Raw genomic sequence first — 26,749 nt, 5'->3', positions numbered from 1 at the left:
CAATACAATTTATGTTTGTTACATAGAAATGTACGAATTTTATTATTTCAATCCGGAACTTTTGTAATTGAGCAGCATATTGACGAACAAGTAATGAACTGAATACTTTTCGTGTTTGTTGAAGGTGAAATAGAATAAATAATATAATAAAACTACAAATAATATAGATTATTTATTTTTACACACACCTGATACTCCTGAACCTGTGATTCTGTATTCAATATGGGTGCGAGGAAGGTAAGATGACTGCATAGTATAGAGGTAACGGCAGTCACCTGTTCTACATAGATAAAAATTGTTTGTTATCATATTAGCCCATGTTATACCTAGTGTTGGCTGTTCTGTAGGATGAATTACTTCATAATTGTTGAATGAAATTGCTGCAGATACCTGTATATGAAAACAATAAGTTATCGAACACATAGCAGCACTCAAGTTTTTGTTTTTAATTCTGACAAAGAGATTATTTGTTATAAGTAAAAAGTATTGAAAGCCCTAGAATATTGCATTTTTTTTTATTTAGCACAAGAATAAAAACTTGTAAACAAATTTTTCCACTTGTTTGTAAGCTAATTTATATTTCCGAGTTAGTAAAATCATTGAAAACTGACCTGATTAATACAAATAACCGTAAGCTTATATTGACTGGCTAAATTATGTAATTGATTGGCAATATTCCATAGACTCTTTGCTCTATCTCCGAATGTGTTGAGTGAATATCCCGCTCTGTAAGGTGCAGCAATAGAGTCCAGTATCAGCAGACCGATTTTTCTGGTAGCCATCAAATGTGGGATTTTTTGAACAATACAGTTCTCAAGTTCTTGCTGAAAAATTTCAGTGACAGTTTAAGTAGTAGATCTAAACTTAATTAGTGTTCATAAGTACGCAATTTTGTATTCAGGTTTACAATCGTGTTTTCGCCATGTATCGTTGTAACAAAAATTATATCAGCAGTGACATTGAACTTTTTTGTGAGGTTTGATTCACGAAGTAATTCCTGAAGACGCCTCGAAGGGAAAGCTCCCTCTGTAGAAATATAGACTGCCCCTGAAAGAATACAAATTTATTAACATAATATTTAATTTTATATTAGATCTCAAATACATCTATGTCATTATCAGCACACTAAAATTTGGTAGACGTTACTATTGAGATACAAATCAGGCAATGTACACAGAAAGGATTCCTTTTGGCCAAGCTTATACATATATAAAAGGATTTGTTCCAATGTCGCAGTGAACATTATTATTAATATTATTATATTTTAATTGGTAATTCAAGGTTATGAATAGACCACCATGAACACACGGGATAACAAGACGGCTGTTTCGAACAAATAAGTCTTCACATGGAATCTAATTGTTGAAAATATCACTTGGGTACAAATTAATTGGATTACCAGCTTCATAACCACCGTGCACAATTGGAAGCTGAACGGTCAAACAGAGTTGTAGGGCTATTTGAGTTTTCCCAGTACCAGCTGCTCCATAAATTTGTGTAATGCCTCTGTTGACAAAACCGCCCCTTAGTACTGAATCCAAGTGTGGGCATCCCAAAGAAAGAAATTTTTCCTCGCTTGCTAAGCATTTTACTGTTTTACCTAAAAAATACAATACCTATGATTTTGAAAAATTACAAGCAGCACTTATCAGACATAATGCAAAATATAATAAATAAATGAAGTGAAAATGAAGACTAAGATTTTGTTATTGTACATTTAATTGCAACCGAATGTAGTTCAAAAACTGTATTGTGATTTAAGACACACATAGTACCAAAAAGCAGCTGATCATTTGCCGTTCGCGAAGGAGGAGAATTTCTACTTCGTTTTGAGACAGTTGACGAATCACATTCTTCCTCAGTTGCTAATTCTAAAACTTCGTATTCCATAACATAATTTTCTTTTTCCGCTGGCTATTCATTCCGTAAATTCAAAATGTTTCTCTTTGATTATTGCACAAACATTGTTGTCATGACATGTGAAAATGTTTCGCGTTGCCAACCAGACAAATGTAAAACCTATAGTCTAGAAATATGACTCAATTTTGAACGTAGCCACAGTGCAGGCGTGAGGCAAACCAAGGTAAACTTCAAGGGATAGTTAAGTATAGTGAGTACGTGAGTACAGTGGGTACCTTCCTGCGCTAAAATCCAATAAATTTATAAATAATTTATAACGATCCGACAAGGCATATTTATCCAGTAAATGATGTATAATTTACACAACGCGATACATTTATAAATAGACACTACTAAAGTTAATTTAATTACTAGTTTTGAATTCTCAAGGTGTGAAGTGACAGGTGCATTTACGCCCCTTTTGATTTTTATAATGACGTCATAACATTGTTTAACCGAATTCTTAACCACAATCGGATGCGTATGACAGAGATATCGACACCACTACCCTTTCGAATAAAACGAACGTACGATTTAAAGGTAACTTTTCATATTATCCTAAACACTTTACATTTGACGAAGTTATTTCTCATGTGTAGAACATATCTGTAGTTGCAATGTTACAAGAAATTTCGTTGCCTTTTTTGTACGGACGTATTCTGCATTATTGCGATACAAACGCAAATCTTTCCAATATCAAGCCATGCACCTCTGAGACTAGGGAGTAATTCAATTTAACCAGCCATGCGGATTGAGCTTAAGAATGTGTTTTTTTATTGCATACTTTTCTACTCCATATCTGTTTAAATACTACAAATCTTGCTGTAATCATTAATTGAGGATTATAATGTGTCATTAATGTGTGTAAACCATAGCGAGTGCTTAATGTTCCTGTGGAGGCTGCAGATGTGACGTGATCACTGACATGCATGCACCAGTTCTATTAGTAATTTTAATAATCTGAGCTATCAACTCTCTAAAATTGCGAATCCCGTATATTTTAACCAGCTCTAAGTTCACGCGAATGGATACTTAAAAGGTGCTGTTTATATTTTTAGACTTCATCAAAGAAAAAAGATGAAAAAAAGTGAGAAATAATAAATTCTCATCCCTGAATCTATATATTTAATCTAACAATTTCTGTATTCAATAATAGGAACGCACTTGTATCTAGCTCGTAGAAATTATATATATCGTTCGTATTCTGTAAACAGGTAAATCTATGGCTCTTAAAACGAAATTTATGTCAAATACTCTAATTTCGATCACTCCTAAGACTAAAAAAGATACAGAAAAGTACTGAGCTGATTATTCAATGTGATAACATAGCTTGTAACATTATATTTATGCTGAACTTCAATTAAATATATCTTATTATTTTAAGGTAAAATGTCACAGACGGCCTTACCACCAGGTGGAATGGAACGCAGCATTCACGAAATGCTCAAGGATGCTCCATCCCTCAACGAGAGTGAAAATGCTGTACACACGGGAACACCACCACCTCATGTCCCAAACAATCATACCACTGGCCCACCGCGACCTGCCACCATTAATTTACCCGTAGGCAGTCCAACGTCACAAAACTGTAAGACAATTTATTCCTCTGCATGGACGAATTTCTATAAACCAAATTTTATAGTTGCTTAGTACGGTCTATAAAATAAAAATGATGAACTGTTACCACTTGTCAGCAGTGACGGTAACTACTCCTAGTTCACCGCTTCAGAATGGTGATGCTCATACACTACGCCCTGCTCAAAGCAAGATTGAAAGTATTAGAAACTGGAGTATCTCCACTTATAAGTGCACCAAGCAATTGATGTACGAGAAACTTGGTAAAACATCGCGCACAGTCGATTCTGGTAAAACATATTTGAATTTTTTTGCAATATATTTCATGTCTATTGTCCAATGTTAAACTATAACAATATTTTCGACATACAGAGTAAACGGGATACATTTAAAAAAGTTATACAAATTCATAAACGTTTTATACTGAAGTGATTCTATTTTCGTATTCTACAGAGCTCGAAGCCCAGATTGAAGTCTTGAGGGACACGCAGAAAAAGTACTGTAACGTATTACGATTATCAAGAGCCTTGGCATCTCACTTTCATCATGTTGTACAGACCCAGCATGCGCTAGGTGAAGCATTTTCAGAGTTAGCACAGAAATCGCCTGAACTGCAAGAAGAGTTTCTTTACAATTCAGAAACGCAAAGAAACCTTACTAAAAATGGAGAAACACTTCTAGGGGCCTTAAATTTTTTTGTCTCGTCCGTTAACACTCTCTGTAACAAAACAATTGAGGACACACTGCTAACTGTTCGTCAGTATGAAACAGCAAGGTAATTATTATTATATCAACTTATCTCGTGTCAGTGACTGAGAATCTGAGTAACAGAAAAATGTCATTGATATGTAAAATTAACAGGATAGAATACGACGCATATAGAACGGATCTGGAAGCACTGGCACAAGCAGCAAAGACAGATGCAAGCAGTGCAGCTAAGATGGAAGAAGCACAAACAAATTATGAACAGCATAAACAGAACTTTGAAAAGCTTCGAGCTGACGTCTCTATCAAACTAAAGTTTTTAGATGAAAACAGGGTATGGCTATCTTCATTATTGAAGATGTGATAAAGCGTCATATTTTAATTTGCTAGCATTTAGCATACTGGTTAAACCGAAAATATTTGCCCAGTTTCTACTTTTAATTCATTTTCAGATCAAAGTAATGCACAAGCAGTTGCTGCTGTTTCACAATGCCGTGTCAGCTTATTTTTCTGGGAACCAAACAGCATTGGAGGCCACATTGAAGCAGTTTAACATCAAAGTTAAATCTCCTAATTCTTCGCTACCGTCCTGGCTAGAGCAGTAGATGTACAGTATGTATAATTATTGTTATGAAAGCTATCAAGGTATTGAATATTTTATCAATAAGAAATAATAATCATTACGCATGATATAACATATTTTACAACATAATTGTCGAAATAACTTTCAAAGCTCGTCAATATTATTGCCAAATAATTTGACATTTTATGCGTTATGTGATACACGTATTCATCATCATTAATGCACGTAACTTCTATGCATGAAATTCTTTGGGAAGTATATTCTTTAAGAAATTTAACATGTAGAAAATTTAGTAACCGATAATGTATGCGTATATACTATGAAAGTAACGTTACAAGTTTCTGTTAATTCAATACGAATCCAAGGCAAGGAATTGTATGTTACTAAATTTTTATCCTTAATAAAATACAAATGTTTCCCCAGCATGACGTTCTTTGTAGTGGTGGTATTACAGTCCATGTACGGTTGTATACTTTGAACATTTATGTAGCCAACATCACATTATTATTTATGACATTGAATAATAAAAATCACGTTGTACTTTATTCCAACTACTGATTGTAAATGATATCAACCTGCTTTCGAACAGTTTATATCTAAATTTCTATTAATATAGTGATGTCACAATTTTATAAATGGAAGCTGAGAACTGATATAATATTTATGCACACCCCAAGTTATAATCACATGTTTCATATAATTTCCAGGGTTGGAAACGTCCGATTGTTATGCCTATGATGAGATATCTACATCAGCATTCCTCGTGCCAGACAATGAGATATATTCTCGTTTGCCAGACCCTTTCAGTTGAAGGGAAAGCTGTGCCATATACCATGCAGTAAGGTCCAATGATACATATAGGTTAAAAAATATAAAACTTAAAATAATATCTGGAACACAAGTGAATTCTATTTTAATTTGACGTGAAATTATTCATGTCACAATTATCAATAATCTTGAATTCACCGTTCCAAGCCATAACATGCTATGCTCATATCTTGAACTAGTATTTCAGGTTGGTAACTGAACCTGTAACTTTTGAAGTGGTGAAATACGATGAGGATACTTTGCTAGGAATGCAAGGATTTACAACAGAAAATAGTGTACAATTTCCAACTTTAAAATTAAATTTTTTCAAGTGACTAGAACTATCAGCAAGACACATTGTAAAAAGGATTAAATATTTAAACCTGAATAATCGACAATTCTAAAATCTGATGTCTTAAAAATCATGACATTCAATATACCTCGGGTACGATATATTTTAATAAATGACAATAGTAATGCTTAATGACGTGATAATAATGATCTATATCTCTGTAATCTTTTTTATTTTGTGTCTGTTGCAACTTGGTGTATTTGTTCTTGCTCTACATTTCTATTGTGATAAAAAAATAGCGCATGAAACATTGATTATATTATTTTGGATGCATTAGTAATGATATTATATTACTGAATTTTTTTTAGATTTTGCCTAGCCATTTTCTTCTAATCTGTTGCGATCATGAGTGATAAAATAATCAGACCATTTACTTATAGTCCGGTCAATTTAGACATAAAAATAGTGATCGAACCACAATAATTCCGACAGAGCTGAACTTTGGTCGAGACCTTGGGTTTACCATTATAAAGAAAGATAAAAAATTCCCCATCGATACCATGTGTGCTAAAAAAGTTATTCAAGGTCAAACGTCAAAATTTTTGGTTTTTTCGATTTTTCTCGTTAACGGTTAATTTTATCAAAAAAATAGCTTAAAGTAAAATTGTAGATCATAAAATTATCCACAAAAATGGTCTCTATACTTTTTTTCCTAAGAATCGTCATTTCTGAGATATCGCGATTCTGAAAGTCGAACGAGTTACATTCCATATAATATGCACGCATATTATACATATAATATTTTTTCTTTCTTTATAATGGTAAACCCAAGGTCTCTACCAAAGTTCAGCTCTGTCGGAATTATTGTGATTCGAAATGTCTAAATTGACCGGACTATTAAATGAAGACCTGAGAGCTTCATATGTATTCCACACGATATTCACCTTTAATTAGTTAAGTAGTTCAATGTGGTACATTTTATTTACGAAAAAAAAAATTGAGAAACTTACGTCGATAAGATTAGATAGAATCGTTGGTAGATTCGAAAGTACATGTTAAAATAGGGCCTAGTCATTAAATATTAGGATATTTACTGAAAAATAGAAAATAAAATTCGGATGAGACAATGACATACTTATACAAGAGTAATATAGATGGGAAAAATGAATTTGAGTATAGAAGTTTTGCAACGTTGATTATCCTGCTTTGATTTTTCACCCAGCTTTACTATTTAACGAATAATAATATACTACAGCACTCATATGGCAATGGTTGACACGATAAAATTGCGGATATCAACTTTGTAGACAAGAATGCAAATACGTCTGTATTTGTACATAATCAGAACTGAAATTTCGTTTGGAAAAAAATCGTTTATATTTACTTATAATCAGAAAAAGAGAACAAAATCTATTAAAAAGGTACACAATATTGTTTACTGGAGTACGAAACTTGTGATTAGGCCTGTTATATATACATAAGTGTATTTGAATAACTTGTCACTTGACAATATAAGTAGACAATACAAATACAAAATATACTCATATATTTTGGGTAAAAATGCTAATATTGCTGATGAGTATGTGTTGTCAAAAATTAGTCTGCTAACTCCTGTGATTTTTTATATTTTTAATGATTGTTAATTTTTATTTATATACTTTCCATTACCAGTAGGAGTGCTGTATAGGATATTTATATAAAAAATCAAACGCTTATTAAGTTTAATTTTAACACTGCATTACAGGTATGTGAATGCAAATGGGCGAGCTTATAAAAAATATTTTAAGTAATTTCGAGTACTTATAGATTTGCAGGCGAATAATAATTATTTATTATTTTCATAGGCATGTGAAGTTAATTTATTCATTCACATTTTGGCAGGTAAAGAAGTGATTCTAATATCGTGAAACCAATTTGTATATCAATGCCATACACATTAAATTCATTCCTTTAACATGGCAACGCAATTATTCATGAAATACGAGAAATAAATGCTTGAGTGATGGAAATTACAAGTATGTCAAAAGAATAATGTTTCTAAATCATTGAAGCACTCGATATACCTGGTTTTTTAATCGGTCCCCTTTTGTTACATGCAATAGATTCCTATCAGTAATTTACGCGATTTCAATTGAATTTGCTTTGCTAAGAAAAAATGTAAAGTCGCATTCCTAATTACGATTACTTGATGTACAGACTGATCTCATACACATCACAGGTACATTATGTAGACCATTGCACATATAGTAATTTGTGTAACCACGTCTGCTGTCACATGGGTTTTAAAACTGTTAGTGTTCCACACCAGTATTTGTGACAGCTTTAGATGTGAATCTGTTACAATGTCGAAAAAAAAAAAAAGGGAAAGTAGTAGTTTCAGAAAGCAGTATGTTATTACGTCAGATCTTAGAGATATTTTGACGTTTGAATTGAACAATCAAAATGATATTTACTACAAGCTTGTGTGAGCATTTTAAAATTTTAAAACACTATTACTTTCAAATGCAACAATATCATTTTGCTTGGTTCATGCTATTATTTTTAGCAAATTGACGAAAGAGAACCGTTAAACATTAAAACAGTGTATTGAGGCAATATATTGTAGTCGTGTTCTGATATTATAACAAAACTGTAATAATATTATTCGTATATATACATATACATACATACCGTATTCTGTATATACACACATTTTCAATAATAAATCAATGCTTATGTAATATGTACGGCCCTGTATTATTATTTAAACTAATTGGCTTATTATTTATTAACAGTAGGATGGTCAGACTGAAAAATTTCAACTAATTACTTACCTAGAATCACTTGAAAAGTAATGTTATAATATTCAATGTTCCTTGCAAATATGTATTAATTAAGACGAAACTGGTTTTTGCTTTGTTTACATTTTGATTTCCAATCTTAGCAAGATGATATATCACAATTTATGTAGAAAATCTAATAAACTGAATACTTGTACTTTTGCCATTCACTCATTCTCAAAATCTGAAATGCAAAGAACCAGAGAATATGGTAAGAAAAATATGTACATACAATTACACAATGCAAAGGTTGAATGAACAAATTCAGTTTTTATACGTTGAAAATATTTACAGAGTAGTTAACTATGATTACACTCCCAACCGCTGCATACAACAGGAGGAAGACGTATTACATATTGCTTGCAAAACAATCTTGCTGCTACCAGCTTGCTGTAAGAAAGACGTTCCTGGGAGGATATCTGTTTCAAATGACTGCCATTACGAAGCGTATAATAAGGAGAGCCATGAATTGAAAAATGCTGGTCCTTAAGGAATCCTTGAATCATAAAAGACCTGTACCAACAATCAGTATGACAAGGAGGCTCAAAGCAATCTTATTTTGACCCTATTGCCAAACAAGGAACAGCTGAGCAACATACCACACCCTGACAATATTGAAAAGGTGAACAGCATAAAGTAAAATAAATATATCATATTATAAAATAATGTAATATAAAATATTAAATCACATAAAACGAAAGGCTAAATTGTGGGTCAGACCAGTGGCTGACTTTGTCGTATATTTTGACTAGTTTCTGTGTCTTGAGTGTCTTGCTGCAGTTGTTGCTGCTGTGCCATAGCTGCAGCTTGAGCAGCATTCATTTCTTCTGTCCTTTTATTCATTAAAAGAGGTAGTACCTCCATATAGACTTTCATCATTTTGGTATTCGCTTTTACATGCTTCTGGGCACAGTTATTTACACAAGCTTCCTATGGCATTACAAATAAATAGTTATTCTCAATACATGCTGCAAAGATATGTATGTGTAATGAATATACATAATATTGGAAAGCTGCAAGTATTTTTATATGGTATAAAAAGAACTGAAATCTGAATCTTATCCAAAATTCAGAAAACATTCACCGATCGATCATCTCACCTCATCCATATCCATGTCTCTGGAATTGTATGTATTTGTACATCGTTTGAAGCATGTGTCAGATATTTGATTGTAGAGCGTAAGGAAATCCTTGAACTGCAATAAAAATTATTCAAATAATGTCAATTCTGTGTTATGGTAGAGCGCGAAAAGAATTGCTTATGAAGTAAATAGAAGCAGCATTCAATTAATGACAAATTATAACAGAAAATACAAACATTTCTTATCTCCCTTAAATCCATGTTTTGGTGAATAAATTTATTACGGCCTCCACTACTAAATTATGAATTACAAATAATAACGAGTCTTGAGATTTAAATTAATGAACAGAATTCTCGTCATGCAACATAACCTACATACATAACTCACTGTCCTGATTTTCTGCGTGAGCTTTTTCAACAAGTAGGAAAAGGAAAGGAGACATAACTCCGTACTCTTTTCGGCGGCAAACGTGAGACACATTCTGGTTGGAAATTCGTAGTACCGATAACGCCGCGCAGCGCTGGTTTCGTCTGTTGCATGGGAAATTTGAACGCGCTATATGTGTGCACAATTTTTAAATAATATCCCTCTTCCCGTTACGGCTTCGCCCGCTAATATTTTTAAATGCTTTTTGTGGCGAGACTATAAGACATAACCATTGTGAAGCTCATAGAGATTTTTGAAAACTCTTGAGCCTAACGAGCCTAACTTTCCTCCATATAAGAGTTTAATCAGAGCTTTCACAAGTGTATGATCCCGTTCAGACTTAGCTTACAAATATTGTTATATCTTCAAAACGATCGATCTGGTTGTAACAAAATATATCTTAAAACCTGGTCAGACGTTGTAGTTATCCACAGAAAAAAGGAATCAAAATCGGGGGAGTTTATAAGCCAATATACGGATAGCAGAGAAATAGAGCGAAGTTGAATTTTACGTATGTATGTATGTACAACAAACAAATATTAAAAATACTAGAAATTTCTGTCTATTACTCACGAAGAAAATATTTCTAGATGAATACGCCACTGCAGTTACAAACGTACACATGCTAAGTGTTCATGCTAACAACCGGATGAAACATCCAGTGAATCGGAACGACTTGGGCCCTGAAGTTTGCACCTGGATATTCATGACGGCAATTTTTCGTTGAAATAACATTTGTATGTTCCAAAGCACGTAAGAAATTGGAATACAAGGAATTTACAGTAAATATTATTCCGATTTTGTTTTTTCATTATAAGTAATATCTTGCCTGTATGTGGTATTTTTAATGTCCATTCAAGTGTTTAGAATTAGTGCTTCCGATGATCTCAGAGTTAATATTTTCATTCTTAAATTTCATATATGTACATAAATACTATACATATATAATAAGATAAAGCTAAACTTACAAATTGCAACAATAAGTAACGAATAAAATTAGACCACTAAAACTTATTCAACGAGGGTATAATTAATTATCATTACACATTTTGTACACATTTTTTTTGCTAATCTTAGGCCTAGTGTATATGTATATATATATATATACACCCACACACAAGACTTTGTGCATGCGATGAACAAACTTGATATACCATAAACTAATGATCCAAAATACGTAGATTTCCGGATACAATTTTATTTTCTAAAATAGTTCCCGAAGGTATGTCGATACGGTCTCCATGATTTGCTATAATAATAACTGTGCCTTTGAGAGAAACTCCTTTTCCAAATGTAACATCGCCGGATACAGTTAGATGATCCAGTTCTAAGAGATCTGGGATTGAGGCAAACCTACGCAGATACTCTTTTACCTGAAAAAATTAATAATAATTAGAATACGTGAAGTGTAATCAGGATTATTGGTTTATCTCTTATAGAATTCTTAAAGTAACAAAGCTTGCAACACGTGCGGAACAAATGAAAAAAATACAATTTTCCGCGAGCATCACAACCTTGCGTCGATTATGATATTTCAATGCTTCAAGTATTATTCTAATTAGCTAACAATAATCTGGGCACACACGTCATAAACGTTGATACTTGTGAATCAATTACGTATTGATTGCTGGTTTTAATAGACTTGTAATTTGTTCCTCACTTTTAGAGAACTGTTAAATTTAAAATACAGCTCACATAGATAGCTATCTTATGAGATAATAATAGCACCTTTGAAAAGTGATTATCGCCAAGTTTGATGAGTGGAGTAGTTGGAAACATCCGCTGGGGACTCATGAGGAGAGCTCCTTTGCGTAAACTGTATAAGTTACTCATCACCAACATGAGATCAGAGGTCTTTTTCACAGGTAAGAATCTGCTACGTGGTACGTTGATGCCTATAGATCAGAGAAAAAAAAAGTTTAAAAAATTAGCATTATATGAAAGTAGTCTAAATTTCTATAAAGATTTTTCGAAACAGTTAAGGAATTTGTTTGAAACTTTCAAATGGTTGGCATTTTTTGCTTGGGTAGAGTATTTATTACAGAGTTAATGTACAGTTAAGAAATAGTTTAGCATAATTTTATTTGACTGCAAGTATTGGGTGAACTCACCAAGACCTCCATCAAAGGATTTCATAGCTGCACCTACAGCTGTTTCTAGTTGAATAACGTTCAAACCATTACTCAAGCTTTTGTTATTCACAATTATTTCCATGTTGAGTGTTTTTTCTTCTAAGACTCTCTCAATAGCTGCAAGAAATAATGTTCGCAATTGAAACTAGGTAATGAACAATTTCATAAATTCTGAATAGCGTGTTCCGTGCTTACCAGTGAGGCTGACCCATAAGTTGTTGGTATTGAAAAATTTGAAAGTCTTCACAGATTTAAAATCATCAACATGCTCTTTTGGTACTTGAGCTATTTCAAGCAGTCGTAGCTTGTCCTCGTATTGGATTAAGGTACCACCCTAAATAAATAACACATATTGAAGTTATCATTCGATACATTTTGACTTCATTTAGACCGCAAAATATAAGTAAGGTTTGTGGAAGTATCAACCTTTTTTCACGATGTTTTTTAATCATTCCGTAGACATTACCTTAACGTCAGCTCTAGTTTTATTGGTGACCTCCATCACGAATTCTGGTGAAATTACATCTTTGGAATTAAGCAGCAGATTTAAAATATTGAGATCTACAGTGGCACCCAAGTTATCGATGTTAGAAATGAAACAGTATTTGCGACCCTAAAATAGAGATGGAACTATTACATATACTGCGACATGTGGAATTCAAAAGTTTTGAGCATAAAATAAATATCATACGAATTATCAGTGTAACAATATTACATTACCTGTTGAATGAACTTATTTAGCAGTCCAGAGTTTTGGAAACTTTCATAGAAATCACCGTGACCAGGTGGATACCATCTATAAATTGCGAATTGAAGTAAGTGATCAGTAAACATGTAAATCGAATGGAAATTATTGGAGAGCCCTACAGCAGATTAACAGAATATAATGTTTATTGATTTCTCGACCTCATCGTGAATTGTTGTGCAGAGATTCTCGGTATCAAAGGTCAGTAAGTCAAAAAAACATTTTTCACATTTCGGCTCTGAAGGGGACCCTCCTCAGAAAAGCTAAAATATTTCTTCAACGCATTATTATAATATTTTTTATAAATTATGGTTGAATGTTTATATATAAGTATTATGATAATGTGTTGAATAAATATTTTAGTCTTTCTGAGGAGGGCCCCGCTCTCAAAGCCTAACTGTGAAAAATGTGTTTTTGACTTACTGACCTTTGAAACTGAGAATTTCTACACCTAACAGGATATACTTCATTGGCTTTATAGACACGTGTCAAACGAATATGTTACCTCGAATTAAAATTCAATAACAATCAAACCGCCGGTACAAATTTGATGTCTGCAGCTGTGAATTATTTGCATATCAAATGAAAAACTTACGATTCAATGTCTTGATCGATATTGCAGTTCTTTCCAATAGGTAGCAGTGAATCTCGATTAATGCGTGGATAGCAGCTTTGGTTGAAGGTGTAAATATCAACGTTTAAGCCCTTATACTTTCTGATTATTTTCTGTGTATCCTCGTCTGTGTTGAACGAATTCATCAGTATGAGAGGGACATTAGCATTGTAGGTTTTGTTCAGATCCTGGAAAAAGTTTGTTCCATTACAACTTGTGCAACTTACTATCAACCAGAAACAAGATTATTGGATACCGATTCGACATGGCTTTTGAGCAAATATATACTTCAAAACATATTACGTTTGTAACAACTTAACATACATAAATGGATCTGTGGAAACGGGGGAGGTAAACCAGCCTGCAGACATCTCTCACTCATAACTCACCTCAATTTGCTGTACAGTGAGATCGAGGAAGGTTAAATCATTTCGAACAGCAATGACAGACTTGGGACCATGGCAACCCATACTTGTTCCAAGACCACCGTTCAGTTTTACGACTACCAACTTCTCTAGCATACTTTTGATGACCTCCTCTGCTGGGGTTGGAAGTGTTGTGTAGTCGCGTACCTTTACAGAAAAATTAAAGAGTCAAGGATGAAAAATCAGGCGACAGAAGTATTAATTTGAAACTTACAGCAGCTTCTGGTAATTTCTGTATGCGATTCCATTCTAGAGAAGGTCCTTCTTCCTGAAGGAATCTATCGAACAGGCGAGTGAAGCCTTTGAATTCGCGACTCAATCGATCCTGTTCACTTGGAGGGGCTGTTGCCAGAAGTCTATCAACTTCATGCTGAAGCTGAATCAAGGCATCTCTTTTCGTTCTTTCCTTGAAATCACGAGTATCTGACGGCGACCTTTGATGGCCCCGTGACTGAAATCAAATAATGCACGAAACCTTTGATTATTATGTTATCAAACATACGATGCACAAGATGAAAAAGAGTGTGTAACTAGAGCCAATTATTTCCGATTTCACCAATCCCGAAACCATAATCGTTGCTCATTTTATATACAAATTATTCATATTTAAGCCTCCTAGCATTAAAATTACGTGCAGACTTGGGTTATTAAAACCAAAAACCCGCAATAAAATTTATAATGCCGTACACCAAAATTTCGATACGTTCCGTTAAATTTTTACATTGCAATACCGTTTTTGCATCCTTATCCAAGTCCAGGTGCGGAAATTTCAAAAAGAGTAAACATGAAGGAACTCCATATAAACCGTCCAGGCTATTGTTTCACAAAATCTAGTTTATTTACAGGAAATAAGATACGATAAAAGCGATTTTAGTACTTAATCAAATCTTTCTTGCATCAGTATATTTTCCGCCACCAACTTGAATATTAGATACAATTTTTCCTTTCTTTATTTTTATCCAAAAGTGCACGGCAACATTGATGATGGTTTTTAAAAACTTATAGTATTTCAAGGGTATCACATACGCATGATTATATTAAAAAAGTATTAATAATCAATATCTACACTTCTTTTTATGTTTTTGTAATTACTTCTTAATGCTACCAAATAAATAGAAATAAAATAACAATCACGGTTTTGCATAATTGTAAAATGTAGTCCACTGGACATGATTTAGTTTTAAGACTCGGATGCTTTACATTTTTGATCACTCAGATTGTTGTGTCATAGATTTTATTCCCGACTGAACTGTAATGGCCACTTTAATGACCTGAAATGAGGGACACAATTAACATTTAATTCCCTCTTATACTAATTTTCTGCACATTTACAATTTTTCTTTTCCTTGGGGAGAAAAAAGTAGCACTTGTCTTCCACACGTGCGGTTAGCAGTTTTTAGCTTTTCTCTGTTTTTTCAATTTTGAACTACTTCATTCTATATTAATTACAGATTTTCAATAAATTCTAGTTTCCAAACTTATCAAATAATCACACTTAAACATAGAAAAAATTATAAATATGAAAATGGATGTTGATGTTACTTGGATGTGCAATATTCAATGACACATTATCTCTATTTGATAACAAATCAGATATATTTTGTATATTTGCAGTTGACTGTGCAGATACTTGTAATTTTGTTTTTTTCGGTTCTGGTTGAGACGTTACATCCTCACGAGATGTTCCCTCAATAACATCAGTAATTTCTCTGCTTCTCTTCTTCTTATGATTTATTGAATCTTTGATATAGCTTTCGGCTATTGTTGAAGATGTCCATCCACCAAGACTTGTAAAATCTGTTATTGTAAAGCCTATACCAAAAATACAAACCAATATGAAATTCATACTAGTAAATGTGAAACAATCCTAATACTTATAAAACTATTTTACCTCGATCAGCACACAATGTTGCTGATGATCTTCGAAAAGCATGGCCAGTATACTGCTCTGGATCTGCCAACTGAAGAAATTTAGCTATTTCTTTTGGCATCGATCCAAATTTATTTTTTCCAAGAGGTTGATTGGTGCATTTACCATTTCTATATGTCAAAAAGAACCTATCCACAGTTGCATTTTCCGGGCGCAATGATCGATAAGTCTTAATAAGTCCAAGCGGTTCTCCCTCAATGCAAAAACTTCTTGTATTCTTGTTCTTTGTATGTTTTAATGTAACTTCTATAATTTTGCCATGATCTATGACATCATTAGTAGTGAGGGAACATAATTCACCATTTCGACAAGCTCCAAATAAACCAAAAATTAATGCGACCTAAAATATTATAATAATAAACAACTTATTGAAATCAGTATACAGACAAAATAAATATTTGTGTATTATAATGATAATTTACAAGCAAAACAATATATAAATACTTTATAGGTTAGAATTACCTTTGTAACCATGTACGTTTTATCCGGAGCATCACTCAAGAACTTTTTCACGTTGTCTAGAGTTAATGCCTTTGACTTTTTGGCCTCGTAACCATTGCTTTTTTGTTTTAAAAATGCCAATAGCCGTGTAAACTTTTTAACTTTGATGTTGTGTTTGATTTTTATTGTACTTCTCAACATCGAGTACTTAGTCCAAAGTGTTGAAGGTTTATATTTATTGGCTAGCACACCAAAATAGGTCAACATTACACTTTCTGAAATGGTCTTTACTCTGTTCGCATCTTTCCATTCTATAAAAGCATTATACGTAGACCAATACAGCTCTCGAGATTGTTGGGGAAGCAATTCAACTCTAACATTATCTGCGGCTTCAAGCAGCTCCGGTGATGTGCATGTGAAATCTTGCTTTTCGTCAAAGAACTCTGGTGATTCGCATGTGAAATCTTGCTTCTCGTCAAGTAGATCCGGTGATTCACATGTGAAATCTTGCTTTTCGTCTTCACTCGATGACATTGTCTACACAAGTTTGATTATATTTTTCGATCGCGAATGCAGCGATAATACACTACGGAACCTAATTGTACCTACCGGCCACCGATTCTACTATCATAAATAAAGTTCGGTTTCACGGTCGAGTTCTCGGGTTCGAGTTCGAGATCCATCGAGATCTGTTACACGAGACGCATGCACAATGTGCGAATGAAGAAAACAGCACCACCACCCAAGACGCGGCAAATTTAAAATGCTCCGTTTCTGTACGTGGGACCCACTTCTGTTGACTGAAGAATATACTTCAGTCAACGCCACTTCTCAAGTCAATAAAGTGGCCGCAGTTGAGTCGGTAATAAAAGTCCTATATGCAACATGGGAATAATAGTATTACCAAGACGAGACTGAATGCACCATCACGTATAGCCACATTTTTGTGCATAAACGGTCGATGGGACGTGGCGCATTTTGAGCCTGGTTTGTATTACGGGGATGATATCCATTATTTCTCTAGCAAGGTAATATAATTGGTAATATCCTTAGATAATATCCATTATTTCCCTAGGGAAGTAATATAGTGGGTCATATCCTTAGTGCATACAGATATGGATTAAGCCTGGTATACTTTTTCTTATATAGAAACTTATCATATGTTTCAACATTATATGTGTTTATCAGACTTTTCGGCAAAAATTCCCGTTTTCAATTTATAAATTATATTATTTGTTTAAAAATATGCTAAGCATTGAATAATTAACAGTTTGTTTCAATGACCCGACCCACTAGGCACTAGTGTATAATCTGTATTCATATTATCCGCATTATATCAACGCCAATGATCCAGGCAATCACAATCAATTACGATAGGTACGCTCCTGCCTTACAAAGAGAGAGCATGCAGTGTTACCACCACGTCCCTCTCTAACTGGCTCGGAGACACTCTTTCAGCATCGATGCTTCCTCCATGTCTATATGCTCTAAGTTAATATCTATTATTTCCTAGGAAGATAATGGAGTCCACGCTCGAAATAAGCAATTTTCCACCCACTTTACATGAAAGAAAAATGGTCTATTTCACGCAATTGTTAAGGAAAGCCGATTATTCACTTGTCCCATAATTAGCTAAAACAGATACATGAAATATTTATTCGACTCTTAGAACTATAAAATCTCATCAGAGTCGACCAATGGCACACACAGCATACATATAAGAGATAAGTGTTCAGGCGCACAGATAGAAATCACATCATGTAACGATGATACCAATAAAAATGATATTACTAAGCCCCGACGAGAAATAAATATGCAAGAAAAGTAGAAATTCGGCATTAAGTTCTTAAATACCAAGGTGTAACTATATAATAATATGCAGATTTGCAACTCCGATACAAAAAATTGAGAAAACATAACGAAAGGTCAAGATTAAATATGGTTTTTTAAATTGCCCAGTATACAGTAGGGTGTCCGTCATTTTGATCATTTTGGAATTTTTTCAAGCCCTACCCAGAAATATGTTTATATTAATTAAAAATAATTTCCTGCCAAATGTAAACATACCCGGACAATATTAACACGTAATTGAACTTTGAAATGTAAAATACATTGAAATTTTCAATGTTTTTTTTATGAATTCGTCAATTGAACTGCATAATAAATATCAATTTATACTTGCAACTAAACTTAATAACAAAAAAATTTAAGAAGCCGTAAAAAATAGGATTTTGTGAAATATAAGAGAGTTTCAAGATTCAATGTATTTTTTTTTTCCTACTTGTAGCTGAAAGTATGTAGCTGAACCGTTGTTTCCGAGCATCAAATTAATTTTTTTATTCACTCTGATTGTTGTAAAGGGGTAAAAAAAAAAAAAAAAACAATTGAACAACAACGACAATTTTAATGTATTTACATTTAAAATTTCAATCGCCCGGTGACACGTGTTAATATTATATTCGGGAATGGTAATATTTGACAAGAGATAGAAGGATATAACAGTCGTGACTATGATACATACACACATGTAAGTGTAATTGTTTTGAGGATTCATGACTTGGCGATACTTTAATCTTGTGGAAACTTTTGCGTTCTTATCAGTTGACCGACTGTCAAAATTGTTAGAGAGGTCAATCGGTATCAAATTATTATTACAACATATTTTGATATAGCATGGTTTAAAAAAAAACAATTTTTACCCCATAATCGGATTCTTCCGTTGTTCCTAATCCGTACTTTTTGCACTCAAAATCATTGATAATTCCTGACGACATGATAATAACTTGGAACACGCGCTGCACAAACGTAACTTATACCAGGGGTGAATATTAACATCAACTTTGATGATAAAATCGCGTGACAAACTTTTTCCTAAGCTTAATGTATGGCCCCGCTTCTTCCCGACAACTGATGAAACTGACAAGCGATTGTGCAAGCGATAACATCGACACACTGATTGGTCAACTTGGTGGTAACGTACCAATAAGAACGCAGCTTAAATTACACCGCGATTAAAATAAAAGGATTCATTATTATTCAAGTTTTTCATGTTTTATCGGCAAACGAGTGTACGATATTATGAGTAAATATTTACACATCTGGACGCTCACGAATATACTTCACCCGTATATTTTTATTCAGATCAAAATCAACGTATTATCTAACTTAGTAAACTGTATAAGCACTGCAATATTACGTATCTTCATTATTATACAATTTTGAAAAACATAATACATATATTGTGTAAGGTGACCGTTTAGGCGAAGAATGCAGATCATGAGAAGTCACACTTACTCTGATATACTAAAGTATGAAGACATTGAACAATGCGTTGTTTTACAACTCTGTAACATTAAGCTTTGGTCTGAAAGAGTTCAATTTGTAAAATACGAGTATGCGATTTTGCTGATTTTCAGACAAACCTAAAGTTTCGAAATGAACGACTTTTCTTTATAAATGAATCGTTAGATTATAATGTTACGAAATGAATTATTGCCGATCGGGATTACTGTCAAAAAATTTATAAGCCCAATATACGGTTCTTCGAGTTATTGTTATTAATTTTATAACCATGCACGTATTTTCTGACTGAAATCTCGCCCGATGTTTGTGCTACGCGTGTTGTATCGCTACTGATTATAACCGGCTCATTATGTACACAGTAATACCATGAATAGGTATGTACATGTAAATACTTAGGCATTTGTAGCGCGAGATGCGTAGAGGATGAATTATTCATAACATCATTTAATGCAAGTCTTTTCCTTCTGTCAAAGCAATTCGTGTGAAAATCCATCGTCCATTTCTGGGAGATACGAGGGATATTTATACTAATATCACAGACAGGTTCTTTTGTTTTACCAAATTTTAAGTACGTAATTCTTCACTTCAACGCTTTAGCACTCATGTCGTGTAAGTATAGGTTATGTACAATCTACAAGTTTATACATACATATATATATATATATATATATATATATGTATATATACGGCATGAACGTTACTCCAGATAAGAAATGTTTAAATATTCTAGTTAGGTAGTCGCGAAGCAATATATAATTAAAAAAATAATATCCATGCATCGAAGGTCAAGACTATTACTAGGTACATGTATTAATACATATCTACGATATTTCAATACATCGAATATTTGCATGTATACTTATACGTGTTCAAATGATTTGTATCATGTATTGAAATTTGATTATGTAAAAGTTTTGTAAATTACACCGGTCAACACGAATTTTGAGTCTGGCTTCCAGATGTCAAACTTTGATTTCGTAAACGTAACTAATAAAAGACGAAGTATTTTTATTAGAGAAAGTTTGCTTTTTATTTCAACGTGCTGCTACCAGATGCTTATACTATCAACCAAAAACTTCAAGACTTATTTGTCAACGTAAAAAGGCACAAGCAAACATTATAAGTAATAAATGAAGATTTTTGTTATCATTTGATGTATAGAATCAAAATTTAGTCATTTAATTGTATACTAAAATATAAAAATAAAATTTTTGGTTCACTTGTGTTATCAAGTTTAAGCACAGCATTAAGACACTTGTGTAAAACGTTGATTATTTCAATGAAACGTATTTAATGACGAGAGAAATAAAATATTTAGAATTTGAGTACGTTTACATACGAAATAGAGTTTAATATTACATCGTGTAACAAGGAAATAATCGACTTTTATTCCTGTGTTATACATGGAACTTTATTCCCGACTCAACTCTGGCCACATTATTGACTTAGAAGTGTTTTACTTTTATGTGTAAGTGTGATCTACCAGTCTGGAAACTATAATATTATTGAAAGTTCATAATAATACAGAGAGATGTAGTTTAAAATGGAAGAGAAAGACAGAAACCCAGAAAAACTGAAAACCTAATCTTCGGATCATATTTCCTGTAAATGTGGGAGAAGATTGCTACTTCTTTTTTCCCACATATGAGGGAAAAACCTAAGGAGAGAATAATATGCCACTTTCGTCCTGCTTTTTAGATAAAAAACGTGCACATTATGGTTGAGTCGGGTATGAACGTATAAAAGCACAATCAGGACATCCAGTGAATCGTGTCATAAAACTTTATTAATTCAACTGTGCACATCTGACCAGCCAGACTCCATCCGGTGTTTAATAGCGCATGGAATAACAACGCATTACAATGCATCAGCATGTGTAAAATAATTCAATTTGCATGTACTATAACTTATGAGGTATTTTCAATACGAAAATACGTTATCCTTATGCAGTCACCGCAACAACGTACCTATATAGATGTCATTTGACTTTGAAATGAAATGTCATAGTTACTAATTATAATGTATAATGCTACTGCGAAGAAACAATAAAATTGGTCCGACAAGATTTCGATTTTCTTGTATATAGCGAATCTCCGGCAAATTTATGTATAATAATCTATATATCCATAATTTAGCTGAAATTTACTAATAATTATATACTTCACATGAACTCGCCAAGACTGACAATAGACTTAGTATAATTAATATAAGTGGAATGCCCTTGACAGCTAATTACTCATTGGTGCAGGTGGAAGGTCTGACGACTCTGCAGATTAAAAAAAAAAAACTGCATTTTTGTACGATTATAGTTTACGTTTGCGTTATCCTTTTACCCTTACATCATCAGTACCGGTTTATCTTTGCCTATTGTTATGCAAGTACTGGAATTATTCGTACAATAATGGAGATATAGAAATCGGAAAAGATATATTATCGGTTACAGAGTTATCGGAAATCGACGACTGCGTTTCAAGTGAAGAACGAACTCAATTCTCAAGAAAAATGCACACTCAGCATGAGTAAGCAAAGAAACTATCACAATAATCAAATCTAAACAGACTTGTGAGTGTATGGTATATGTGATGATGTTTGCGAGATATAAACTCTACACTGTAGATAATTAGATTCCCCGGGTAAAAACAAGATCCTAATTATCGTCGAAAAACCGATCCCTTGAATTACACAACATAACTAAATAATCGTAAGTCTAAATACAAAAAAAAATGTGTAATGTAATGTATAAAAAATGAATGATATGCAATATGACGGGCGTATTATTCACGGTAATTTCTAAAAGTGACTGCAACGAGTTGAGTCCTTATAAAAAAAAATTATTGAATTTGCTGTGTATGTTTTTGAATTGCAAATGCAGCGACGCAAAGAATCTTCGAACACTGCTTATTGCACTTTACAGTCCTTGAGAGGCGTCGTATACCGTCACACGAGAAAACGAGAATAATTAACGCGAACGTTATATTGGCATAAATTTTTTTGACATTTTTCTTACACAGAGACTATTTTCGAGTCAGCGTCTAATTGTTGGGCTTCTTAGAATATCGAAGCATAATGTCGTGAAAAAAGTGTTCACAAAAAAATGGAATATTCAACCTTTTCATGAAATGACTATCGCATTATATTATTCTTACATGATTACGCTGTGTATAATCAAAATGTACAGAAATGTTAGTCGTTCAACGAAAAGGCTGTACGACTTCTGCGACGTCTGCCTGCGAGACGAAGGTCAAGGGGTTAAGTTATTCATGATTGGCTATCGCAGTGAATTTACCATGTATATATCAAGCATTGTAACATTAATAAAATCGTTGAAAAAGAAATGAATTTTACTCGTTGAAAAATTTCCTAGCGCAACAATTATTAGATCCAATATAACAAAAGACACATCATTCTACCGATAGATACGTAATGTAATAGTTGGAGAACAGGAATTTACAATATTCATATTAAAATACTTTACACAATTGTTACATGTACAGGATTGCATGAGAAAAGAGATATTGATGGTCAAAAAAGAAATAGATTCGTGGAGCTGTGGTTTTTTGTTCGGATCTATTGCGTTGCGGTTTTTTTTTCAAATTACCTATACATCAGCGAAGGCTGGAAATTGATGATGAATCAGTGTCTATTCGTTCAGTTTATACTCACTTTGAGTAAGTACTCCATGTGATGTTAAGCACTCGGGTACAAGGGAACCAGCAGCTGACTGACTGACGGAGTGAATCTGTCGCGGTTATAACAGCGTTCTGTGTATTCAAGAACGAGCATCTAGTATAGTTTCGTTTGAAGCCCAGGCCAATCGCCTTATATTTTATCTTATCATTTTCAAAGTATTAGGTTATAATTATTATCACTGATCGCTCAATTTATTATCGACAGTATCATGGCAGTAAGATGATGATGATGAAGATGACGAAAATTTTTATTACACAATATGGTCCAATGCGACGCGCGTTCTGGAAAACTAACAGTGAACCGTATAAGATAAATCGTATCATTGCATTATTGACATGTGTGTAAAAATCGCGAATAACTTAAAGACCCAGAGGCGAGAGTCTAAAGTGCAGTTATTTAACTCATACGGATGCATGACATGCGCTTTTGACGATGTAAATCTTCCAATGAGGCCACATTGTTTGGCTAATTGTAAGTTGCTCAAACCATGTACAATGCTAGTTCACTCAGCAAGGTTACCGGCATCTTTTTATCTCTGTTCGATGTGTGAATTAAAATTTTCATTCAAAGGACCACGTAGAATTCTTATGGGACCAGGCTCTCGGTCGAATTGGCTGAAATTTTAGTATGGTATAGTACATACCCTCCCGATCTAAAGCTCTTACGGGCATAAGTGTCAAAAATTAGTAGTTTTGAAAATACAGGCCTCGGAAGGCGGGACGCGCGGATTTTTTGGTATCTCTGGATTACGCGATTTTTACGAATTACAAAGCTTCAAGGGGACTTGAAATCAAGGAAATAGTTCAGAAAACTACACGGTCGATTCTCAAAGATAAGCAGGTTACTGCGATTGATTCCATTCGTGAACTCGCTGGCTTACTGGAAGGCGGTGCAACGTCAGATTTCGCGTGAAGGACGAGACCCTCCGACTTTTGCAATAATCGACTTATCTTGTTTTGCACACGCGTGGGGAGTCTCTGTAAATTAGTTGAGTACTTTGTGAATGATATATTTGATTTCAAGTCCCCCTTGAAATTTTGTAATCCGTAAAAATCCTATAATCCAGAGATAACAGAAAAATGCGAACGACCCCTTTCCGATGCCTGTATCTCGGAAGCTACTGATTTTTGTCACTTATGCCCAAGAGAACTTTTGATCGGGAGGGCGGTATGTACTGCAACATATTAAAATTTCAGCCAACTCCCATAAGGATTCTGCGGGGTCCTTTGGTGAAATATCGAGTAGAATATAAAATCATCCCTTCATTGCGATAAGTATTGTGCCGTTAAAAAATTTGAAGAATTAGAAATCCGCGACTTTATATTCTCCGCAGATATTGTACATCGTACTTAATATCGCGGCGTCACTTATCGCACGACATAATTTAAATCTATTCAGCAAACGCCTTGTCGAAAATTTATCACACAAGATACCGTTGTAAGAAATACAAAATTCTCCATACAATTAACATCAAAGCAAATATCCTCCCACGCAGAAGTCTGTGAACAAGTATTTGATAAACGAAGAAATAGGTAATATTCGGTGAAATATTGCGAAGAATGATCTCTAAAAATTGTTTGCAAACTTTCCGACTGCCTCCAACTAGCGTGACAACACACGATGCGATACGAGTAGGATTTTTCTCGTCTTTCTTCGATCACTTGTTGCGTGGGTGTAGAATTACCAAGTCGCAATGGACCGACACCGCCGCAAAACATACCGCAATGTCTGGCCCACGTTTATAATGGTATTGAATATAATACCATACGAGACCGCTGCACAGTACCAGTATATATATACCACACACACACACATATATATACATATGTATATTAAGGCATAAGCGTGCCTAAAAGATGTCAAACAAATTCCTGACGCTCTGGGATCTTTATCTTTTCGTACAGGTAGAATTAATTGTTGAATACACACAAAACCAACGAAACTAAGTAGTCGTACACGATGAATTTGTTTTCAGCCGTTTGCATCCGTTTTACTAGCCTGCGGCCGTAATACGTAATAGCAAAGGTTTCTGTTATTTGTTCGCAGTTAGAATAAGCAAGTTTGTAATTATAGTTCTGCACAAAGTCATGTGTAAATAATTTGCCCGCTCGTACCTAATCCAATCCCACATTTCAAAAACAACGGAAATGTACGATAAAAATACAAACGATGACGACGAAATGGAATTTAGAACACACTTAGTGTAGAGTATATGCGTTTAAGTTTAAACAACCGCATAATGCTTTTCACTTTAAATATTTCTATTGAAATTGTAAAGCAGGGAAAGGTTGTCACTTAATTTCGTAAGCGCGTTTGTGCGCAATCGTTTCCTGGAAAACAACCCACCAATAATGACCTACAGGCTGCAGGCATTTGATACCATATTTTTGTTAATCTCTGACATATAGAAACGAATCGAGTGTGTCATATATGTAAATTCTTCGTCTCTTAGCATGATGTTTTTCAATTCATAATTAGCACGTCCTAATTAATATATAATGGGAAAATTCGTGAGCTGGCATGGTTCGTGGAATTTTGGAAAAATTTAAAACTGGCCCTGCACATCCGACTAGCGTCGTCAACGAAGCAAACTATTCGTATCTCGCAAAATTTAAACGTTACATAATTGACCAAATATTATAAACACATCTGACAATGAGATCAAGCTGAGGATTAAAGTTATATATGCCAGTATTAACACAACCTGAGGAGTAAAAAATGCGACAATTTATTTCAAAACGTGGTCTTGCGAAAATTTTATTGCTAGATAAGAAATCATATGTTTAATAATAGCTAAAATACCTGATGGGAATAGCTACCTGTATGCGTATAAAAACAATGTAACAGCACGAATATTACGACCGTAGTTTGCCTCACCGACAACATAAATAAAACCGATAAAATAAAATGTACACGTCGCTATAGAAGCACGGTTAAAATTTAAAGACTCGAGAATTTTTATTCCTTAGTTATTTACCGAATAAATTGGATTAATTTTTTTAGCCCATTGGCGGTAGTTTATTGTTAGGCAGGGATTAAATGAATTATCCGGATTGAAGCTCACCTTTTTGTCGTCAACTTGTAGCATTGTTTATCGGATACGATTGACAAGTCGCGGTAGTTCAACGTTGGTTTTGACCTCTAGACAATTCGAAAGGTCACGAAAAGCCCGAAGCTATAGCTGTAACAATGACCCTGGCGGGCGAGCTTTGTTTATTTACAACAATATAAATAACAACTCATTAGCCTTAGCATAGCAACGATGCGAATTCTTATCACACA

The 26,749-nt window shown here is 33.8% G+C and overlaps 4 protein-coding genes across 14 annotated transcripts; 1 reads left to right on the top strand and 3 right to left on the bottom strand.

The window, feature by feature from the left end:
- Nucleotides 1-153: 153 nt before the first annotated feature.
- Nucleotides 154-2,013, bottom strand: LOC124303022 (DNA repair protein XRCC3-like). 3 transcript variants are annotated; one of them, XM_046759706.1, is made up of 5 exons: nucleotides 1,716-2,013; nucleotides 1,400-1,600; nucleotides 908-1,047; nucleotides 612-824; nucleotides 154-390 (listed from the first exon to the last, which is right to left on the bottom strand). In XM_046759706.1, the coding sequence occupies exons 1-5, from the start codon at nucleotides 1,888-1,890 to the stop codon at nucleotides 169-171; spliced, it is 951 nt and encodes a 316-aa protein (XP_046615662.1). In that variant the 5' UTR covers nucleotides 1,891-2,013; the 3' UTR covers nucleotides 154-168. The 3 variants fall into 3 exon arrangements, with proteins under 3 accessions (XP_046615662.1, XP_046615663.1, XP_046615664.1); XM_046759707.1 differs by having other exon boundaries at nucleotides 1,776-2,009; XM_046759708.1 differs by having other exon boundaries at nucleotides 1,769-1,949.
- Nucleotides 2,014-2,088: 75 nt separating this feature from the next.
- LOC124303021 (arfaptin-2) lies at nucleotides 2,089-6,649 on the top strand. Of its 4 annotated transcripts, none has more exons than XM_046759705.1 (7): nucleotides 2,089-2,118; nucleotides 3,284-3,487; nucleotides 3,594-3,764; nucleotides 3,928-4,249; nucleotides 4,336-4,513; nucleotides 4,632-4,791; nucleotides 5,470-6,649. In XM_046759705.1, the coding sequence occupies exons 2-6, from the start codon at nucleotides 3,289-3,291 to the stop codon at nucleotides 4,782-4,784; spliced, it is 1,023 nt and encodes a 340-aa protein (XP_046615661.1). In that variant the 5' UTR covers nucleotides 2,089-2,118; nucleotides 3,284-3,288; the 3' UTR covers nucleotides 4,785-4,791; nucleotides 5,470-6,649. The 4 variants fall into 4 exon arrangements, with proteins under 4 accessions (XP_046615661.1, XP_046615660.1, XP_046615659.1 ...); XM_046759704.1 differs by having other exon boundaries at nucleotides 2,098-2,439; XM_046759703.1 differs by lacking the exon at nucleotides 2,089-2,118 and adding an exon at nucleotides 2,962-2,986 and having other exon boundaries at nucleotides 3,597-3,764.
- Nucleotides 6,650-8,930: 2,281 nt separating this feature from the next.
- Nucleotides 8,931-10,412, bottom strand: LOC124303027 (mitochondrial import inner membrane translocase subunit Tim10 B). Of its 2 annotated transcripts, XM_046759724.1 has the most exons (4): nucleotides 10,141-10,247; nucleotides 9,999-10,056; nucleotides 9,781-9,876; nucleotides 8,931-9,610 (listed from the first exon to the last, which is right to left on the bottom strand). In XM_046759724.1, the coding sequence occupies exons 2-4, from the start codon at nucleotides 10,020-10,022 to the stop codon at nucleotides 9,395-9,397; spliced, it is 336 nt and encodes a 111-aa protein (XP_046615680.1). In that variant the 5' UTR covers nucleotides 10,023-10,056; nucleotides 10,141-10,247; the 3' UTR covers nucleotides 8,931-9,394. The 2 variants fall into 2 exon arrangements, with proteins under 2 accessions (XP_046615680.1, XP_046615679.1); XM_046759723.1 differs by lacking the exon at nucleotides 9,999-10,056 and having other exon boundaries at nucleotides 10,141-10,412.
- Nucleotides 10,413-10,688: 276 nt separating this feature from the next.
- Nucleotides 10,689-26,705, bottom strand: LOC124303018 (UTP--glucose-1-phosphate uridylyltransferase). Of its 5 annotated transcripts, XM_046759694.1 has the most exons (13): nucleotides 19,174-19,406; nucleotides 16,496-17,011; nucleotides 15,995-16,373; nucleotides 15,734-15,915; nucleotides 14,318-14,554; nucleotides 14,068-14,250; nucleotides 13,661-13,866; nucleotides 13,041-13,116; nucleotides 12,787-12,933; nucleotides 12,516-12,654; nucleotides 12,300-12,437; nucleotides 11,917-12,083; nucleotides 10,689-11,561 (listed from the first exon to the last, which is right to left on the bottom strand). In XM_046759694.1, exons 1-13 carry the CDS (start codon nucleotides 19,246-19,248, stop codon nucleotides 11,349-11,351), a joined length of 2,658 nt encoding a protein of 885 aa, XP_046615650.1. In that variant the 5' UTR covers nucleotides 19,249-19,406; the 3' UTR covers nucleotides 10,689-11,348. The 5 variants fall into 5 exon arrangements, with proteins under 5 accessions (XP_046615650.1, XP_046615651.1, XP_046615653.1 ...); XM_046759695.1 differs by lacking the exons at nucleotides 15,734-15,915; nucleotides 15,995-16,373 and having other exon boundaries at nucleotides 19,174-19,398; XM_046759697.1 differs by lacking the exons at nucleotides 15,734-15,915; nucleotides 15,995-16,373; nucleotides 16,496-17,011; nucleotides 19,174-19,406 and adding an exon at nucleotides 26,532-26,705.
- Between the last annotated feature and the right edge of the window lie 44 nt (nucleotides 26,706-26,749).

This window comes from Neodiprion virginianus, chromosome 4 (genome assembly GCF_021901495.1).
Source record: "Neodiprion virginianus isolate iyNeoVirg1 chromosome 4, iyNeoVirg1.1, whole genome shotgun sequence".
NCBI lineage: Eukaryota > Metazoa > Arthropoda > Insecta > Hymenoptera > Diprionidae > Neodiprion > Neodiprion virginianus.
The sequence above is the reverse complement of the archived record's forward strand: the minus strand, read 5'-3'. Positions and strand labels throughout refer to the sequence as shown.

Coding starts and splice junctions, on each gene's coding strand:
- LOC124303021 (XM_046759702.1), top strand. Junction 3,765..3,927: donor ATCGCGCACAGTCGATTCTG/GTAAAACATATT, acceptor CGTATTCTACAG/AGCTCGAAGCCCAGATTGAA. Junction 4,250..4,335: donor CGTCAGTATGAAACAGCAAG/GTAATTATTATT, acceptor TAAAATTAACAG/GATAGAATACGACGCATATA.
- LOC124303027 (XM_046759723.1), bottom strand. CDS start 10,242: ATGTGTCTCACGTTTGCCGCCGAAAAGAGTACGGAGTTATGTCTCCTT. Junction 9,877..10,140: donor AAATCAGGACAGTGAGTTAT/GTATGTAGGTTA, acceptor TTTTTATTGCAG/TTCAAGGATTTCCTTACGCT. Junction 9,611..9,780: donor GAGACATGGATATGGATGAG/GTGAGATGATCG, acceptor GTAATGCCATAG/GAAGCTTGTGTAAATAACTG.
- LOC124303022 (XM_046759706.1), bottom strand. CDS start 1,890: ATGGAATACGAAGTTTTAGAATTAGCAACTGAGGAAGAATGTGATTCG. Junction 1,048..1,399: donor GCACGGTGGTTATGAAGCTG/GTAATCCAATTA, acceptor GTATTCTTTCAG/GGGCAGTCTATATTTCTACA. Junction 825..907: donor TACATGGCGAAAACACGATT/GTAAACCTGAAT, acceptor GAAATTTTTCAG/CAAGAACTTGAGAACTGTAT.
- LOC124303018 (XM_046759694.1), bottom strand. CDS start 19,248: ATGTCGTCAGGAATTATCAATGATTTTGAGTGCAAAAAGTACGGATTA. Junction 17,012..19,173: donor CGGAAGAATCCGATTATGGG/GTAAAAATTGTT, acceptor AAACTTGTGTAG/ACAATGTCATCGAGTGAAGA. Junction 12,934..13,040: donor TAAATAAGTTCATTCAACAG/GTAATGTAATAT, acceptor TCTCTATTTTAG/GGTCGCAAATACTGTTTCAT.